The sequence below is a fragment of the Ylistrum balloti genome, unplaced genomic scaffold (genome assembly GCF_031769215.1).
Source record: "Ylistrum balloti isolate Yb309-2 unplaced genomic scaffold, AGI_CSIRO_Ybal_v1 Utg369924, whole genome shotgun sequence".
Taxonomy (NCBI): domain Eukaryota; kingdom Metazoa; phylum Mollusca; class Bivalvia; order Pectinida; family Pectinidae; genus Ylistrum; species Ylistrum balloti.
In genome coordinates this window covers 15,923-38,074 of record NW_026782040.1, presented here as the reverse complement: position 1 = coordinate 38,074, position 22,152 = coordinate 15,923, and the positions used below count along the sequence as shown (strand labels likewise).

Genomic DNA, 22,152 nt, shown 5'->3' with positions numbered 1-22,152 from the left:
TCCGTATGGTATAAATTATGAGAGCAACAATAGTTTACATTCATATCACGAGTACTACCGAAAATTAGCATCTCAGAAATCGATATAATTTAAAAAATACACTAGTGTCCAACTTTCGGAATTTTGAACAAGTTATTGTTTGAACTGAGCAAAATAAGAACATTACATATTAGAAGTTCCTACTTTTCCAAGGCGAAAAATGACTTCGTTAATATTACATATTAGGATTTGGATACCAAATGGCAAGTTTGATGGTGACGATGTATAATCGTAATATGGTTTCTCAAATGTATAAGACATTCTATTACATGATTACAACATTTGATAATTACTATAAATGTTTCTCAAAATGTACATCTGAAGGACAGATATCGCAATATGAAATCAATTTTTGACATCAATCACATTTAAGAAATAATTATTTTTTGAAAGCAAAGATCACTAACTACTAAAGAACATCGAAGTAAATCGGTTTGGAAATCACAAAAACTTCAAATGGACGTATACATGTAGTATATTATACTTTGTCTACTGCACACTACAACACGTTCATGCGTCTACTTCATTGACCAATAATGTATTCAAATGATAACAATTGGAGACTAATCAGTTAGACAAGATCTGACACCAAGCAATGATAAACAACTTCTATTGTCAAAAAACCATCACAAGAATATCACGTACCATCTCAGTTTTTGAACCATGATGGTCTAGATGTTCAATATCCTTTCCAAAATATATATTTTTGTTATTTCTGTCGCAAATGTTAAAAAAGAAACACCGAGCCCTCATAAAAATGCACAACAATGTAAGGAGTTCAGGATCGTTGTAACGCCGGATGCCTTCGATGAAGTACATAATGTGTACCCTTCCGGAACATCTGGAGTTATTCTTCTCGTATTTATTTTTCATGAGTCTCCTTGTAAATATTTCTTATTTCATATATCCTATTTTTGTAGTTACTAAAAAAAAAAAAAAAAAAAGAAAATTGATAGTCATTCCGTTAGTCTTTAATTATGTTTTAATTAGACTATTCAAATATGCTTTGATCTTTTCAAAGACTGAATTTAAAGCTCTTACGGTTGCTCTGCGGTCGAACACTGCATATGGCAAACCATTTATGCAATAATAAAATATGTTATGAAGTTATTTCTTTCAATGTTCTTTTCGGAAACTAAGGATTAACAAAGTTTTCCTTGATTCTACATTTGAATAGAAATACCAACAGTGTGATAATGTCCGGTACGACAATCCCACAGATCAATACAGACATGATTGTACAGGCCACGCCTCCCATGATCATACTAGATGGTCTCGATTCATAAACGCTTGTCCGTTTACGCCGATAGGTGGAGGTGTTATTCTTACTGACAGAGAGCTCCGCCTTCAGCTGAGTGATGATTTCGAGGAGTTCGCCATGACTGAGTTTGGTTACGTTTGTTTTTCTGATTATGCAGGTCACGTTGGTAATGCTAGTTTCAGATGTGGATGAGATTGTCGTAGGTTCTATTGCTGTAACCGTTCCTATTGTTGATTTTGTCGTGGACGAATACAAAAGTGACGATGACATCGGGAGCGTTGATGTTTCCTCAGCAACTGTTGTTATCAGTGATGTCTCCATGTCGACAGGTTTCTTCGTTATTGGTGATGTAGTTTCAAGGGCCGACGATAGCGATGAGAAGGAGAATGGTTAAAATGTAACTGACGTTTCGGTAGCTGCCATTGTCAAGGTTGTCGTTTTGATGATTTGAGTGGTTGCCATGGTTGTTGATGACGAAGGTGTTTTCACAACTGAAAATGTACATAATAATGATTATCTTCTGGAACTAATATAATCCAATACTGTAACAAAACAATGAATATGATACATGTGGAAATAAGTGATACATGCAGTTCAGGATTTTCTTGCACACTATTTAAAACTACAACAAAATAATAAAACATGAATCATGAACTTGATCTATTTCTTTTGATGATGCAGAAATTGAAAGAATACAAACACGTATTAGTATGTGGTTTTTTACAGTACTGGAACACGCGTGAAAGTGTATGAACGTGGATTCAAAGAATATGTGCGAAAAGTCGCCTAAAATCACGAAGTTCATTACAGATATGGTAAAGAAAATACCTATTTGTTGTATTTACACAAGAAATGATGTCTAAAATTCTTCTTAAACATAGTTGAATAAGACCTAAATGTTTGTTTAGTTGGCGTGTTGTCACTGTTCAATGTAATTGACTCGGTAACTTATTTATACAGGTGTATAATAAGGTTCTATGTGTATCCACATCCCGTTAAGTTAGAGTTTGCCCATATAAGTTTGCTATGTCACAAAATTCTACCTTCCATGGAATAATCTGAGTTCAGGAGAGACCACTCTTACAGCATCGTCTCTTTCTTCCCATTGATCTGTTACATTGATCTGTCAGTTGTCACGTGCTAACGTCATATCAACAAAGTCACAATACTCTGTCAACATTAAAGATTGGATGAGCTAACCAGTTTGGTGCAGTTGCAAAAGCCGAAATGGTTCGGAAATCTCAATAAAATTAATGCTATTTATTGGCCCATATGATGGGAGTGATGGTAAAAAAATAAAACTGCCTGGTTATGAATGATTGATCAATAAAAAAGTGACTGAACTTGTACCCGACACAATGCAGGTGTAGGCTACGGACCATAAAAACACAATAAACATGCTACTATAGGACATTGCATAAAAGAAAATGGTGTATGATTTTAATATGTTGTCAAACACTAAAAACGCTGATTTGGTTCTGTTAACCATACACTATCCTCTGTATCCTCCTCGTCTAGTTCAACTTTTCATCCGATACCACAATGTGTTTACCTTCGTCATCATAATAAGATAACCGAGTTAACACCTACAATCCTGTGTCACAGAAACGGTTTGAAACTCTCATCGAATATCATCACAAATGTTCCAGCACCTAAAGTCGTGTCATAATTGTGATCGAGAGCGATTTGGGATGGAGATCTTGTGTTACGTCAAGTTTTGAACTTGAGAATGAAATTCATTTGACTGTGTTGCCGTCGCGTTAGCGTCACAGTGTCTTGAAAAATTGATAAACAGTTAAAAGATACATATACTTAAAATAATAGAAAATGAGATATTGATGATCAAATATATCAACTATATGTGCAGTGAAAACAATTTATTTTCCTGGTAGAGATCATTTGAAGTACACGATGTAACACTTTTTTTAGCGTATGTTTACTTACTCTATACAATATAGTCACACACAAGTCATTTTCCTATCAGCGAATGACTACGAACATGGAGGGCCAGCAGTCTTTTTTTATCCAAACGTTTGGTGTTGATATCAGAGAAAAATATATTTCATTATGTAAGAGAGGGAAATTCCATCTTCGGGATCACAAAATGTGGTAAAACCCTCAGCAAAGCCTTACGTCACCATATTTTATGGCCCTTGAGTGGAATATCTCTCGGTTTCTTATAATCCTTTTGAAAATCAACGTAATGATCCAGAACTTTATTTGTCTATTAGTCTATCGGGTTGACGGAATATCTTATCTCACCGTATTTGGACCATCTGAATGGCCTCTTTGGTTTGTATCTTCCACTTTTTTCCAGGAATGATTATGAGAATTACGATTCTGTTATAAGATCTATATCTTTTTATCGTTCGATGGAGGTTTAAATGATAGTGAACTTTCGTAAACGTACCATATTCGCATAGGACTTTAAGCATATTTTTGCAATTCGTTGTTTTGAAGTATCCAGAGGCAAGTCTGACACACTGTTGAGTTGTGCACCGATTGGGTTCCGGATCTACTCCTCCCACCTGCCATTTACTCCACACCAATGGTTTGCCACTGCTCCAGATGTAGTCGGTACAATTAGTTGACGTGGTTGACAGGCCGATGAAAACTTCCGTTGATAATCTGAAATATAGTAATGAGTTCATAGATAACCACATTTATTACATTGTTTGCCTTTGAAATATAGAGAAATATCACGTTAATAAAAGCATTGTCTTTCACTAAATATAACACTTTTGTAGACATACACCAAAGAAAAAAGAGAACACAAATCATTTCATAAAATTGACAAAATAAAGTCTGGTTAAAAAGAAGAAAAAAAAAACAAACAAAACACACACACACACACACGCACACACACACACACACACACACACACACACACACACACACACACACACACACACACACACACACACACACACACACACATAGACACACACACACACACACACACACGCACATAGACACACACACGCATACACACACGCACACACACCCACCGTCCCCCCCCCCCCCCCACACACGTTATTCATATCCATGGTAAACTTTCATTTCTATGGAGGTCAGCAAACAATGCAGCTCTAATAATCTTATCGGGGTCAAACCAAATTCCAAGCCGAAGGTCATGAAAGTTGATTTTGATATCTTAAAAATATTCATGTCAGTGACAACGACAGCTATCTAGGTTGCCGCTATATTTCATCCGCGTAATAACTTGATACAGGTTAAACTCTCTCTGAATGTTTTACATTAAAATATATTTTTGTGTTGATATATCTTTTCTATCTATTCTTTTTGCGCGTACTGCGAAGTTATAATGAGTGAATAGCAAAGCCAGCTCCGTTCTTCTATATCTGTACGTAATATGCAAGATATTTGGCTTTGGCGCTCTTACAAAAATAGTAAAAAGAAAATATTTATAAATGTCTTAAATAATGACAAATAATGATATTTCACTCTCTTATATTATTGTATTTTCCACTCGTGCTGTACAGAATACACTATTACATATTCTCTATTCATTTAGAAGTGGTGAAGACATACTCCAAACAAGTGTGGTAATTTATCGTATGTGGCCAACTTAATTAGGCACTCAAAGTATGGCTTATCAGATTACCGCAGTATTAGGGACTGGGGTTGGGAGTGAAGGCAGAGCGAATTCATTTATTTTCTTAACTGGTTTTCATCTAAGTCTTCCTCTCAGTAATACATTTCTAAACTTTTATCATCAACGATTTGGTACCAGACAGTAGCGAGCAAGAGTTAATTCATGATTATTTTACTTTAAACAAAGAATATAGAAAGAAGTTCCGAATGGAGCAATATAGGGACAGGGCTTTATCTGCCTTGTCTTAATATTATAGCAGTTCAACTTAAATGATTAAACTTTTCCCATGTGTGATATAAAAGCTGGATCTTTAGTAAACGAAGATTAATATTATTCTCTTTTGCGATTATAACATAACTTGGGTGTCAGGTGTCGTTGATGAAGCCGAAGACGCTGAACCTTCAGGGAATGCCATTGTGATATTCTCTTTCTACATATAGCTCGTATGTGAACTGTCCACTCTCACACACTAAAGATCAATCTATGACTTTTCAGGCCATAAAATTTTAATGTACCTGAAGGACTTAAAAATATCTTAACCTAAACCGAATCTTTGTAGGCTTCTAATCTCTTCTTTCGAATTCTGGACATGTTTCAGTCTGCTAGAAGAAGGATAAGGCATTATCAGGATCTGAAGCAGTCTTCAAAAACTAACATAATCAAACATAAACCGCTACAGATAGTTCCACTCATCTGAGGGTGATATGAATGAAATTCGTCGGTGAGACAGTGCCCGGCGACGGGAGGAGTCCGGGAGATGTAAAACCTGTAACTAACTAACTAACTAACTAACTAACTAACTAACTAACTAACTAACTAACTAACTAACTAACTAGCTAGCTAGCTAGCTAGCTAACTAACTAACTTACTAAAATACTAACTAACTAACGAACTAACTAGATGACTGACTGACTGACTGACTAACTAACTATTCCACACTTTCCAGATGCTCAATGTTAAAATTGCTTTTTTTCATACACCATTCCCTCGTTGAATTGATTTGGAATTAAAATTATGAAATAATGATAATAAAATTGCTGATCTTTTCTTGCTAGTCTTAAATGTATATAAAATATACAAAATATAAAATGAGATAGCGAATTGGATGTTTCATTACTCGAATTCGACTCATGTTAAAATTATGCCTCATTACATTATCTCAAATAGGTGCAGACAGCCAGTATATAACGATAATCCAAATCGTGATATGACAACAGGTATAACCTCTAATTTCCATCAAACAATAAAAAATGTTCAAGTATTTGTTTCATCTATAATTATTATGGACAATTACTTTTTAAAAAACATTTAGTTCAATCAATCTTCTTATTTGTGGAAATATGAATTCGTGTAACAGGTGTATCCACGAAATTAACATAAAGAAATCCACCGCGAAAATGAAGAATTCACAGTATCCCTATTGTACGCAAAGAACAATGAAAATATACAACAGATGAACGGGATGCATCAATCTACAAGCTGAGGCAGAAATATACATTGTGTTATATTAATTTGTTTTATGACTCACAAATGCAAACTGAACTTATAGTCTGTGTAGTATATCTGAGCTTATCAACATTGAAACAATGGCCTATAAAGTATGTTTACTTACATGTCATTGTTGTCCAAATCCAAAATACGGTCATATTTTCCTTGTGTATCAATGGTCACAAATCGGCCATTGTGTTCCAGACAATAGGATTCGCCTTCTGACCAATTGCCTGTGCTGTTGCTAAGGAAGAATGGTGATTCTAATGCATATACTGCAAAAAGGAGAGAAAAAAATGCTTAATTCGAAATATTTATTTTTCTTATATTTATGACAATATACTCAACAAAAAAGAAAGGTTAACATGTTTCCTTGGCGAATACCTGTAAATGAGTGAAAACAAAATGACGTTTGTGCAATGTTTGAAAATGGGAATGTTTTACATTACAAAATCCAAGGGGGTTACCAAAATCATTCAAGCGTGAAAGTCTGTATTAGCGAAAGAGCTGCACGAGGTTTTCTGCGACTAACTTGTATCTTCGCTTGAATTTCATAAACATTCAAACTGACAACTGTTCCTTAGATCCTTAGGACTTAGAAATCACCGAACCTTGCTATCTATCAACTTTATCAGTATGCCCTGGCTGTCACAAGTACAGAGAGAAAGGGCTGTAGGCATGATCCAGGCTGGGGAATCTCGCCGTCGAGTTGCACGGCATTTTGGTTGCAGTGTGAAGACAATTTGCCAGTTGGTAAGTCGTTTAAACCAAACTGGGTCAACATCCGATCGTTCCCGAAGCGGCCGACCCTGTCAGACGACCGCCAGGGATGACCGTTTGGATGTCGTGTGTCCCCCCAAACAGTCCGCAACAGGTGAGGGCCTACCAATTGAAAGCGCGGCGTCCCTACACTGGACCCAATTTGTTGCGACGTCACCGTAATAATCGGTGTAACTGGACCCGTGTTCACCGTCGTTGGGCCTTACGACAATGGAGCAATGTTCTGTTTTCAGATGAGTCCAGGTTTTGTCTGCAACACGGTGATGGAAGGCGCAGAGTGTGGAGGCGACGTGGGGAGCGTTTTGCGAACTGCTGCGTCGCAGAACGGGACCGCTTTGGCGGCGGAAGTGTAATGGTATGGGGTGGTATTTGTGGGGAGACTCGTACCAGGCTTGTTGTGTTAAATGGCAATTTAACCGGCATTCGGTATCGGAACGAAATTTTAAGACCAGTGGTTCTGCCATTCTTAAAACGCCATGGCGTTTGCGCCATTTTTCAACAGGATAACGCACCAGCGCACACCAGTCGCGTTGACAGAACTTTCTTGCAGCAGAATAACGTACAGGTGTTAGATTGGCCATCAAAATCACCTGATTTGTCACCAATTGAGCATGTCTGGGACGTTCTTGGGCGACGCGTGAGAGAACGTCAAAATCAGCCGTCAAACTTGCAGGAGCTGGCCCAAGCCTTGATCGCTGAATGGAACAACATCTCTCCTCGAATTCGCATCGGCGACGAAAACGGCAATGCTGTTAAAATACTTCGCAAACGGTGGCCATACCCTTGACTTTATGAAGGGGTGGTGTTACCTTTCTTTTTTGTTTAGTATATATGACCCCAACAGCTAGTCACAAGACATTTGATTTATCAGTACTACGTCATTATTACAGTCGAATAAAATCAACTGAACGCAAAGTTTTATAATGAACCATACTGCAGTTTTATAAATTTCTTTCTATTATTATTGAATTACATGATTTCGTAACATTTATGAAGGAGTTAATTAATTAATCACAGAATAAAGTAGCGTTACTTTTTTTTTGTTTTATATATTTCAGGAATTGTTATAGAAAAAATTCAAAATTTTGATTTATCAGTATTATGAAGGGCTTTAAGCTATTTGATGTAAAAGCAAATCCTGTCATGAAATTATGTGCCTGTTTTCCATTTACTAATTTATTAACCTGCATACAGTGGTTAGATTTATTGGTATAAAAACAATGCTCAGAATATATATAAAACTTGTTTTTAATCTATCAGATATATGATAAACATCATTATTTTTAAATAATCTCTCATTTCCATGTATCGTTTATAAATTTCTTTCTATTGATTTTGAATTACATTTTCAAACATAAATAGAGCTTGTAGCCGAACAAAATTGTTTTTCACTGATATGGGCGTTTCAATCATATTACCAAATAAATTCAAGAAATTTTTGAATGTGATTTTTTGAAAAAGATACACTTTTGAGTATTCAGTAGTGTGATAACCATGGTAACAAATATATATATATGTAGAATATGAAAACTTGGGAAGCAATATAGCTAGCATCAGTTTTAAAAGAAAAAATGAATGCCAAGCATATTTTGTCAAGACTGCTAAGCAACTGCAACGTTCCCAGTAACTTTCAAATAGGTCTCAAAAAGTGATTTTTCAAATTAAAGCAAATATACAAACTTGTTTCTAAAATATCACAGTGATTTCTTTTTAATATCTTTATCAAATGATATGCTAGTGTGGTGTAGAAATTTTCATGCAGCATTTCTTAAAAAATGGTCACATTTAAAGTTTTGTAAACAATAATATATTTAGATATGGAGATCTGATCTGTTTGTTATAGAAATACAGAATTTATCAGAATCTTTAAGTACTGGTTAAAATTAGTTATGGAGAGAACGAACATTTTTATCATTTCTGATTTTAATGTGTTGTACCAACAATGTGAAGTATGTCGCCAATCTGATGTTGATTGGGCTAGGCTAATTAAAATCTATTCCTTCTGTATAGTTCAGGTTATTACAGTTTAACTGGTTTAGTTTAGTTAGATCTAGAAAATCAAAGTTCTCTTTATTTTCCCCCTTTATCTCCGTTTATTACACAATCATCACAGTGGTCCAGTCTGAACAAGGCAAGTGTAAACTTAATGTTGAAAGCAAATCATGTTCGGCGGTGGCCTGACATGGCGATTATACTTGGAAAAGACATTTTGTGGCCAATTCGCGTCACGCGAGAGCATAACTTTTAGGTATTATACAGTTAACAAGCACTGAGACTTCTTACTACTGTTGCCATGGAAACATAAATATATAATTTTCCACTTTACTAATTTGGTGACTTTTCTCGATGAGTGTGTGAGTTAAATAGAAAAAAATGCTGTGTCCTTAAAAAGCGACGGCAAACAACTATATTTTGAGGTAAAATGTTTTAAAATTATTATCATTCCTGACCACACATATCGCATTTAATGACACTGCAACATGTTATTAAACTAAGGAATATAATATCAATCGTTTCTGTTAAAAATGTTAAAATCAAGATGTATACTGATAACTTTGATTAAGTGTAGGTAGAGAAGGAATTAGTACTACGATGAAAATCTAAAAAAAATGATATGAAACTGTTTTGTATCAGACTGGCCAAGTGTTTGTATTATGAAAAGAATTTAGTTGACATGTCAATAATTTCTGTCCATATTTTATCACAAAAGAATACACAGGATACAAGTATTATCCAGGAAACAAGTTAAATGATATAAGAATACATAATATCATGGGTGCTTACATTTTAAGAGATCAATTGAGCCAATAGTTTGCTCTCTCCTGGTCTGTATTGTGCCGGTGATCACGTGTTTGTATATTGTTTTAAACATCATGAATCCATGGCAAGACTAGGTAATCGCCAACGAAGACATAATAAGATAATGGTGAACTCAAAACTAGACTGGATAGGGTTCGAATCTCAAATAGGAATTATTTTGATAGAAATTTCTTTTTTTCTTTAATATTTTACTTTTTTTATATTCGTGTGAAACTGAATTATGCATAAATCTTGGCGCAAGTATCTTTAACATTTATCTTACAGGACTGCAATGATATACAGTTATATATATATATATATATATATATATAATTTTTTTTTCTTTATTAATTATTGAAAATAATGTTGATTACAATAGATTAAAAAATAAATAAAAAGTGAAAATGTTAGAGTTCACATAAAAACAAAAATGATTCAAAATTACCTGTGTTCAGAAAGACGCAAATCAAACCGATAGTGGTAGAGGTATCCATATTTACACACGTCTACTACTTAACGCACATGTTGTTCACCATTGAGCGATTTGTAGTCTACTGGCTATTAAGAGCACGTTTTATGTTCCACGGATGGCTTGCCACTAATTGGGTTTGTGCACATACCACGACAAATGTTGGCTTTGACTTTTAAAAGTATTTAACCATCCGACAAAACTATATATTATTCATACCAAGCCAGGTACATTGGCAATTATTCGGATGGAAAAACTTCTATAATAAAAGTTGGAGCAATGGCTTAAAATACTAATAATTATAATTGTTCAGAAAAAAATCACGAATTTGTCTGTGGTAGGAAACGTAAATCAACATTGCTAATACAAGTGTGAATATATGAGTTTTACAACAAGAGGAAGACACTAACAAGTTATCGTGATTTCATAACAGATGAAGGAATACAACATTTGCTATATTATATATACTAAGTCGGTTACTCCACTTAGTGAGCTTATATTTATGTTTCCTGGATAAAAACCCTTTACGTGTTAGGTCTTTTTGGGACATATTTTATATTGATAACATATTCCAAGTTCTTCAGTAAGAAACCGACACATTCTGACATGTGACCATGCAAGTTACCTACCTCAAGACTGAAAGTAATCAAATGTAAATTTCGGTATTTAATGTAGTTCAAGTACTCAAAATCCTGAATTACGAGTTAGATTCTAGCGGAATTTCCCCCTATACATTACCAACACATATCAGAATGGTAGTGTAACACGATGACACACTGTAACACAATGACACAGTGTAACATAATGACACACTGTAACACATTGACACAGTGTAACACAATGACACACTGTAACACACTGACACACTGTAACACAATGACACACTGTAACGCATTGACTCAATGTAAATAATGACACACTGTAACACATTGACACAGTGTAGAGGTATCAATTACCGTTTTAGTATATCTAGAGGTATCCGTTACCGTTTTAGAATGTCTAGTGGTATCAGTTACCGTTTTAGTATATGTAGAGGTATCGGTTACCGTTTTTGTATGTCTAGAGGTATCAGTTATCTTTTATGCGTGTCTAGAGGTATCAGTTACCGTTTTTGTATGTCTAGAAGTATCAGTTACCGTTTTTGTATGTCTAGAGGTATCAGTTACCGCTTTTGTATGTCTAGAGTTATCGGTTACGGTTTTTGTATGTCTAGAGTTATCGGTTAACGTTTTTTCATGTCTAAAGGTATCAGTTACCTTTTTTATATGTCTAGAGTTATCGGTTACTGTTTTTGTATGTATAAAGGTATCGGTTGCAGTGTATATGTAGACAAGGCTGTCATTAAAATATTTCAGGTGTGTGTTAGAATTGATCTATACATGCTGTGTGTTAGATAGACCTAAACATGGTGTGTGAGACCTAGACATGGTGTGTGTTAGATAGACCTAGACATGGTGTGTGTTAGATATACCTAGACATTCCCAGTGTTAGATAGGATTTGTAACCAAAACCGAAGCATGTTATATATTAGCTATACAGAGACATTTTGGTGTTAGAAAGACCTATGCATGTTTCGTGTAAGATAGATCTGGATGTCAGACAGATGAAGACATGGTATATTCTTGATAGAGATCGAGACATGGCAGTGTGTTACCTGAAGGTAGACATAGACATGGTGTTGTAAGATATCACTTATAAGTATGCATTGACACCATAGATAAACCTATGACCTAGTTAATCTATAAATAATGGAAATAGTATTTACTGAAACCAAACAATCGTTTGTTATCAGGGATTATCAAAAGGAGTTTTTTTTATGTAACAGCATACCAAGAAATGTTCTTGTTATATCCATTTTTCTTCGGGCACTTTGTATACGGAATACCTTATATATATGTATGTTGTCTGTATTGGTTTTTCTAAAACTTTCGTACTCGACGGTCTATAGAAGTGTTTCAATCGATGTAAATTTGTTGTCATATTACACCTGTTTACTTTTGAATATCAAGAAGGCTTCATGATTTATTTTTCATCCCATCAAAAATTAAAAAAATTGCTTTTTAATTGAGATAAAACATTTAAATGTTAAAACAAATCACAAGTGAATGATTCTATTAGTATATTCTTTGTAAACGTCGACACAGATAGGAAGATAGAATGTCACTAAGTGTCATCTTCCATGTCTTGTGAAGAGTAAGAATAAGATGAAATCAATTAAGATTATGACACTCTTAGGAGCTATTTTCTATTACTGCACCTTGTATATGTTAGTGAAACTCTGTAAAGTGACACTTATTTTTGTGTATCCTTAGTCGAAGCCTGCACATAATCGCCAAACATCAGTATACTTTGGAGGGAAATGGGGAAGTCTCGGTAACCTAAGCTTCGAGATAAATGTACAATGTAGCAGAACTATCATGAACAGTGATGATCATCGGTCAACTACTCACGTTACGTCTATTTACAACATTTGGATATTCTGACATTATCATCACACATCACGTTATTGACCATGCGCCAGTCAGTCCCTAAGACCATATCCGAGGTTCAACCTTATGACATATAAACACATTAGAACATCTCACAATTCATTTCTAAATATGACTAGAGAAATCCTTAATTTATTTTACATATATCTGTATTTCACATACACTAGTATATAATAATTTTATTTCTACAGGGCAATATATTCGGTGCTTTTGAAAGCAACGTTTTCCAGTAATTGAGTTTCTAATGAGAACAAACTGGGCCCCGCTTGGGTTTGTATCCATGAACTATTTTACACGGAGATATATTAAAGATGCGCGTATGTATCATATTTTTTTGTACTTAATATGAAGATCAATATAATCGTCTTCTTTGATTTTTCACATTCATCTATATTTACAACATACTTAATACAGACGCTTAACTCTAAATGAAAACATGATGAGATGAGCGGGAAAAAAACTAGGCTAATATCGATAACAAACACAATAGGAAAATATACCAACACGTTAACATACTCATCATCCAAACTCGAATTCAAGGTAAAAAATGAAGAAAGAAAAAGGATAATAAGACCAGAATATTATTTGTCATCTATCATGATATATGTTATCTGCTTATCTATATTATTTTATCTAACATATGATACACTGACACAATCTTAAACGGGAAAATGATAATGTCTTCTCTTCTGAAAGTTAGTCGACATACTGGGTACACACAAAATGCTTGAAAAGTGATTATGAACATCGCAGTTGGTGATTAAGAAACGAGAAGAACATCATAATAAAAACCACGACTTTAAAATTTATTACGAGAAAGTTATATTCCGTATGGAATAAATTCTGATAGCAACAATAGTTTACATTCACATCACGAGTTCTACCGAAAATTAACATCTCAGAAATCGATATCATTTAAAAATACACTAGTGTCCAACTTTCGGAATTTTTAACAAGTCATCGTTTGAACTGAGCAAAATAAGAACATTACATATCAGAAGTTCCTACTTTTCCAAGGCGAAAAATGACTTCGTTAATATTACATATTAGGATTTTGATACTAAATGGCAAGTTTGATGGTGACAACGTATAATCGTAATATGGTTTCTCAATTATATAAGACATTCTATTATATGATTGCAACACTTGATAATTACTATAAATGTTTCTCAAAATGTACATCTCAAGGACAGATATCAGTTTTTGACATGAATCACAACACAAAGATCACTAACTATTCAAAAACATGCACGACATCGAAGCAAATCGGTTGGAAAATCACAAAAACATTCAACAGGACATATAAATATTATACTTTGTGTACTGCACACTACAACACGTGCATGAGTCTACTTCATTGACCAATAATGTATTCAAATGATAACAATTGGATACCACTGTAAATTACTAATCAGCTAGACAATATCTGACACCAAGCAATGATAAACAACTGCTATTGCCAAAAAACCATCACAAGAATATTACGTACCATCTCAGTTTTGAACCATGATGGTCTAGATGTTCAATATCCTTTCCAAAATATATATTTTTGTTATTTATGTTGCAAATGGTTTAAAAAAGAAACACCGAGCCCTCATAAAAATGCACAACAATGTAAGGAGTTCAGGACTGTTGTAACGCCGGATGCCTTCGATGAAGTACTTAATGTGTACTCTTCCGGAACACCTTATTCTTCTTGTGTTTTTGTCATAAATCTCCTTGTAAATCTTTCTTATTTCATATATCATATTTTCGTCTTTTTTCGTTATTCCGTTAGTCTTTTGAGGATCACAGAAGAATACATCCTAACATTATGTTTTAATTAGACTATTCAAATGTACTTTGATCTTTTCAAAGACTGAATTTTAGGTTCTTAATGTTGATCTGCGGTCGAACACTGCATATGGCAAACCATTTATGCAATAATAAAATACGTTATGAAGTTATTTCTTTCAATGTTCTTTTCGGAAACTAAGGATTAACGACGTTTTTCTTGATTCTACATTTGAATAGAAATACCAACAGTGTGATAATGTCCGGTACGACAATCCCACAGATCAATACAGACATGATTGTACAGGCCACGCCTCCCATGATCATGCTAGATGGTCTCGATTCATATACGCTGATTCGTTTACGCCGATAGGTGGATGTGTTATTCTTACTGACCGAGAGCTCCGCCTTCAGCTGAGTGATGATTTCGAGGAGTTCGCCATGACTGAGTTTGGTTACATTTGTTTTTCTGATTATGCAGGTCACGTTGACAATGCTGGTTGCAGAGGTGGATGAGAATGTCGTAAGTTCCATTGCTGTAGCCGTTCCTATTGTTGATTTTGTCGTTGACGAATACAAAAGTGACGCTGATATCGGGTTTGTTGATGTTTCCTTAGCAACCGTTGTTATCAGTGATGTCTCCATGTCCACAGGTGTCTTCGTTATTGGTGATGTAGTTTCAAGGGTCGACGGTAGCGATGAGAAGGAGAATGGTGAAAATGTAATTGACGTTTCGGTAGCTGCCATTTTCAAGGTTGTCGTTTTGATGATTTGAGTGGTTGCCATGGTTGTTGATGACGAAGGTGTTTTCACAACTGAAAATGTACATAATAATGATTATCTTTTGGAACTAATATAATCCAATACTGTAACAAAACAATGAATATGATACATGTGGAAATAAGTGATACATGCAGTTCAGGATTTTCTTGCACACTATTTAAAACTAAAACAAAATAATAAAACATGAATCATGAAATTGATCTATTTCTTTTTATGATGGAGAAATTGAAAGAATACAAACATGTATTAGTATGTGGTTTTTACAGTACTGGAACACGCGTGAAAGTGTATGAACGTGGATTCAAAGAATATGTGCGAAAAATTGCCTAAAATCACGAAGTTAATACTAAGTTCATTACAGATATGGTAAAGAAAATAGTTTGTAGTATTTACACAGGTATTTACACAAGAAATGATATCTCAAATTCTTCTAAAACATAGTTGAATAATACCTAATTTTTTGTTTAGTTGTCACTGTTGAATGTAATTGACTCGGTAACTTACTTATACAGGTGTATAATAAGGTTTTATGTGTATCCACATCCCGTTAAGTTAAAGTTTGCCCATATCAGATTACTATGTGAAACAATTCTACCTTCCATGGAATAATCTGAGTTCAGGGGAGATTACTCTTAAAGCATCGTCTCTTTCTTCCCATTGATCTGTTACAGTGATCTGTCAGTTGTTGTGTGCTAACGTCCTATCAACAAAGTCACAGTACTCTGTCAACATTAAGGATTTGATGAGCTAACCAGTTTGGTGCAGTTGCAAAAGCCGAAATGGTTAGGAAATCTCAATAGAATTCAAGCTATTTATTGGCCAATATGATGGGAGTGATGGTAAAAAAGTGAAACTACCTGGTTATGAATGATTGATCAATAAAATGTTCGAAAAAGTGACTGAACTTGATGTACCCGACACCCTGCAGGTGTAGGTTACGGACCATAAAACACAATTAAAGTGCTACAATAGGACATTGCATAAAAGAAAAAGGTGTATGATTTTTAATATGTTGTCAAACACTAAAAACTCTGATTTGGTTCTGTTAACCCTGCACTATCCTCTGTCTCCTCCTCGTCAAGTTCAACTTTTCATCCGATATCACAACGTGTTTACCTTCGTCATCATAATAAGATAACCAAGTTAACACCTACAATCCTGTGTCACAGAAACGGTTTGAAACTCTCATCGAATATCATCACAAATGTTCCAGCACCTAAAGTCGTGTCATAATGGTGATCGAGAGCGATTTGGGATGGAGATCTTGTGTTACGTCAAGTTTTGAACTTGAGAATGAAATTCTTTTGACTGTGTTGCCGTCGCGTTAGCGTCACAGTGTCTTGAAAAATTGATAAACAGTCAAAAGATACATCGATATACTTAAAATAATAGAAAATGAGATATTGACGATCAAATATATCAACTATATTGTGAAGTGAAAACAATTTATTTTCCTGGTAGAGATCATATGAAGTACACTATGTAACAATTTTTTTAGCGTATGTTTACTTACTCTATACAATATAGTCACACACAAGTTATTTTCCTATCAGTGAATGATTACGAACATGGAGGGCCAGCAGTCGTTTTTATCCAAACGTTTGGTGTTGATATAAGAGTAAAATATATTTCATTATGTAAGAGAGGGATATTCCATCTTTGGGATCACAAAATGTGGTAAAACCCTCAGCAAAGCCTTACGTCACCATATTTTATGGCCCTTGAGTGGAATATCTCTCGGATTCATACACCCATATGATTGCTTTTGATAATTCTTTTGAAAATTAACGTAATGATCCAGAACTTTGCGTTTATTTGTCTATTATCTTATGAGTTAGAATTACGATTCTGTTATAAGATCTATATCTTTTTGTCGTTCGATGGAGGTTGAAATGATAGTAAACTTTCGTAAACGTACCATATTCGCATAGGGCTTTATATGTATGTTTGCATTCCGTCGTTCTGAAGGTTCCAGAGACAAGTCTGATACACTGGTTAGTTGTGCACCGATTGGGTTCCGGATTTACCTTTGACCTCTTCCATTTACTCCACACCAATGGTTTGCCACTGCTCCAGATGTAGTCAGTACAATTGGTTGACGTGGTTGACAGGCCGATGAAAACTTCCGTTGATAATCTGAAATATAGTAATGAGTTCATAGATAACCACATTTATTACATTGTTTGCCTTTGAAATATAGAGAAATATCACGTTAATAAAAGCATTGTCTTTCACTAAATATAACACTTTTGTAGACATACACCAAAGAAAAAAGAGAACACAAATCATTTCATAAAATTGACAAAATATAAGGTCTGGTTAAAACAAAAATATATATAAAAAAAAACCATACACACACAACCGGAAACCTGAAGGGATTGTTTACTTGTAACACGTCCTTCATTTCTATGGAGGTCAGCAAACAATGCAACTCTAATGGTCTGATCAGGGGTCAAACCCAATCCCAAACCGAAAGTCATGAAAGCGGATTTTGATATTTTAAAAGGGTTCATGTCAGTGACAACGACAGCTAGCTAGGTTGCCGCTATATTTTAGCCGCGTAATAACTTGACAAAGGTTGAACTCTCTCTGAATGTTTTACATTGAAATATATTTTTGTGTTGATATATCTTACATATAATGATTAAAGAAATAAGCCTTGGCTATTCTTTTATCGCGTACTGCGAAGTTATAATGAGTGAGTAGCAAAACTAGCTTCGTTCTTCTATATCTGTACGTAATATGCAAGATATTTGGCTTTGGTGCTCTGAAAATAATAGAAAATAGAATATTTATAAATGTCTTAAATAATGACAAATATATTTCACTCTCTAATATTATTGTATTTTCCACTCGTGCTGCGCATTCGGAAAATATACTAAAATATTAGACACACTTGTGAAATATAGTTATTACAGAATATACAATTACATATTCTCTATTCATTTGGAAGTGGTTAAGACACACTCCAAACAACCGTGGTAATTATGTGGCCAACTTAATTAGGCACTCAAAGTATGGCTTATTAGGTTACCGCAGTATTAGGGACTGGGGTTGGGAGTGAAGGCAGACCGAATTCATTTATTTTCTTAACTGGTTTTCATCGAAGTCCTCCTCTCGGTAATACATTTCTGAACTTTTGTCATCAACGATTTGGAACCAGTCAGCAGCGAGCAAGAGTTAATTCATGATTATTTTACTGAAAGCAAAGAATATAGGAAAAAGTTCTGAATGGAGCAATATACGGACAGGGCTTTATCTGCGTGTCTTAATATTGTAGTATTATTCTCTTTTGCGATTATAACATTACTTGGGTGTCAGGTGTCGTTGATGAAGCCGAAGACGCTGAACCTTCAGGGAATGTCATTGTAATATTCTCTTTCTACATATAGCTCGTATGTGAACTGTCCACACATTTTTGAGGCACCTGAAGGACTTAAAAATATCCTTACCTAAACCGAATCTTTAGAGTCTCATAGTCTCTCCTTTCGAATTCTGGACATGTTTCAGACTGCTAGAGTTAGGATACGACATTATCAGGATCCGGAGCCGTCTTAAAAAACTAGCATAATCAAACACACACCGCTACAGACAGCTACACTCATCTGAGGGTGATGTAAATGAAATTCGTCGATGAGACAGTGCCCGGAAACGGGAGGAGTCGCGAAGATGGAAAACCTGTAACTAACTTACTAACTAATTAACTAACTAACTAACGAACTAACTAACTAAAATACTAACTAACTAACGAACTAACTAGATGACTGACTGACTGACTAACTAACTAACTAACTAACTAACTATTCCACATTTTCCAGATGCTCAATGTTAAAATTCCTTTTTTCATACACCATTCCCTCGTTTAATTGATTTGGAATTAAAATTATGAAATAATGATAATAAAATTGCTGATCTTTTCTTGCTAGTCTTAAATGTATATAAAATATACAAAAATATCAAATGAGATAGCGAATTGGATGTTTTATTACTCGAATTCGACTCATGTTAAAATTATGCCTCATTATATTATCTCAAATAGGTGCAGACAGCCAGTATATAACGATAATCCAAATCGTGATATGACAACAGGTATAACCTCTAATTTCCATCAAACAATAAAAAATGTTCAAGTATTTGTTTCATCTATAATTATTATGGACAATTACTTTTTAAAAACATTTAGTTCAATCAATCTTCTTATTTGTGGAAATATGAATTCGTCTAACAGGTGTATCCACGAAATTAACATAAATAAATCCACCGCGAAAATGAATAAATTTACTATCTACAAGCTGAGGCAGGTAGATGCTTTCTACGTGTGTTATATTAATTTGTTTTATGACTCACAAATGCAGAATGAAACTTATAGTCTAAGAAGTATATCTGAGCTCATCAACATTGAAACAATGGTCTATAAAGTATGCTTACTTACATATCATTGTTGTCCAAATCCAAAATACGGTCATATTTTCCTTGGGTATCTATGGTCACAAATCGGCCATTGTGTTCCAGACAATAGGATTCGCCTTCTGACCAATTGCCTGTGCTGTTGCTAAGGAAGAATGGTGATTCTAATGCATATACTGTAAAAAAATAAAATGCTTAATTCGAAATATTTATTTTTCTTATCTTAATGACAATATATTTCTGGATTCGTTAAGTTGTAACAATATTAGTCACAAGACATCTGATTTATCAGTATAATGAAGGGTTGGATCAAAGACAAGTGAACGATCCTATCTAAATCCTGTACAGATGTGGCCCCTGGATTAAATGATTTAATATTTGAAACGGTAATAGTTTCTTTGGTTTAATACTGTCCATGGCAGTTGTAACAATTGTTATTTAGCATTATCGCCTCGTGTCGCTAGATCACGTGACCGTCACTTTCGGTTGATATTTTTTTGGATTGCGGCCCGTGCTAGGCATATTGCGTATGGTTATGTAATGTGTGTAATTGTGTGTGGTGTTATGTGATGTGTTGTATTCTTTTGTTGACCGGACTGACCACTCCGGACACATGCCCGTTGTCTATCTTCCTGTCCTTTCCCGCTTTTCTGTCTTTCTTTACACTTGGGCAGCAGATTTCAAAGGGGTTGGACGTTATTTGAAATACAAGTATACATCTCCAGCACCACATGCAGGGTAAGTTGCCGTGAACTATTTGTAAATTATTATTACTCATTAGTTATTACTATTGCTTTACAAGTTCAGTCTTTCGTATTTTACACATTCACGTATATTAACTCTTACTTCAGATGTCCAGTGGTCCGCATTATGTATTGTAACGTAATTGTGTAGAGCGTTCGATAACGTTTTGTAAAAGTAGTTTGATGTGCTCGTATTGTATACCCGTGTTTTTGTCTTTTTAGGGATTTCTTTGTGCTGATAATAAATTTGATCCCTATACCATTGAACTACTGAGTCGGTCGTTATTCAAAACGAATCCTAATTCCACACAGAGGATCCTCCGTACGATGCTTTTCCATTTACTAATTTATTAACCTACATGCCACGCTTAGATTCATTAAGGTAAAAACAATGCTCAGAATATACTCATTGGTTTGATTTGTTTTTAAACTATCAGATATATGAGAATTATGTCATTCTTTTTAAATTAAAGAACCACTGCATTTCCCGATATCGATTTAGAAATTTCTCTCTATTAATTTTGAATTACCTGACCGAAACATTAGAGACAGTTTAATGGTTTTAACAATTGTTTTCCCTTCTTTTTCTTATTTTCTTGCGGTTTCAATCATCAAATAAATTAAAGAAATTTAAGAAAGGTGTTAGGGTGCTTTAATCTATTTGATGTAAAAGCAAACCAGTCATGGAATCGTGTGACTGTGACCCAATTTTCTGCTTATGTTAACTTCCTTTAAATCTTATTGGTATTTAACAGGAATATATGTATATATATATAAACAAACTACCAGAATGACTCAAACATCTTTATCTTTCACCCCTCTCCATCATGTACCGTTAAATAGCATGTTTTACCAGCAAACGAAATAGGCTTGTAGCCGAACAAAAAAAATGCTTGTCACTGAATGGGCGGCATGGCATAACCAAAATTGGCACCACTCCTTGAATGTGTTTTTTATGGAAAAGATGCACTAAATGAGTGTGATAACCATGGTAACAAATTCAGATATATATGTAGAGTATGAAAACTTGAGAAGCAATATAGCTAGCATCAGTTTTAAAAGAGAAAATGAATCTCAAACGTCTTTTGTCAAGACTGCTTAGCCGCTGCAACATTCCCAGTATCCTTCAAAACGTGATTTTCCGAATTAAAGCAAATATACAAATTTGTTTCTAAAATACCACAATGTTATGCTAGTGTGGTGAAGGAATTTTCACGCAGCATTTCTTAAAAAATGGTCACATTTAAAGTCTTGTAAACAATAATATATTCACATATGGAGATCTGATCTGTTTGTTATAGAAATACAGAATTTTATCAGAATCTTTAAGTACTGGTTAAAATAAGTTATGGAGAGAACGAACATTTTTATCATTTCTGTTTATAATGTGTTGTACCAACAATGTGAAGTATGTCGCCAATCTGCTGTTGACTGGGCTAGGCTAATAAAGATCTACTCCTTCTATATAGTTCAGGTTATCACAGTTTAACTGGTTTAGTTTAGTT

At 34.5% G+C, this 22,152-nt stretch overlaps 1 protein-coding gene across 1 annotated transcript in view; it reads right to left on the bottom strand.

Moving 5' to 3' along the window:
- Positions 1 to 1,690: 1,690 nt before the first annotated feature.
- The window catches only part of LOC132546962 (uncharacterized), a gene marked incomplete at its 5' end in the record, with an annotated part of 34,332 nt that continues 13,870 nt past the window's right edge, over positions 1,691 to 22,152 (bottom strand). The window contains 6 exons of the mRNA XM_060210693.1: positions 1,691 to 1,791; positions 3,711 to 3,928; positions 6,529 to 6,679; positions 14,945 to 15,529; positions 17,416 to 17,633; positions 19,930 to 20,080. Of these exons, the coding sequence (XP_060066676.1) occupies positions 1,691 to 1,791; positions 3,711 to 3,928; positions 6,529 to 6,679; positions 14,945 to 15,529; positions 17,416 to 17,633; positions 19,930 to 20,080 (1,424 nt within the window). The remainder of the gene's footprint in view (positions 1,792 to 3,710; positions 3,929 to 6,528; positions 6,680 to 14,944; positions 15,530 to 17,415; positions 17,634 to 19,929; positions 20,081 to 22,152) is intronic.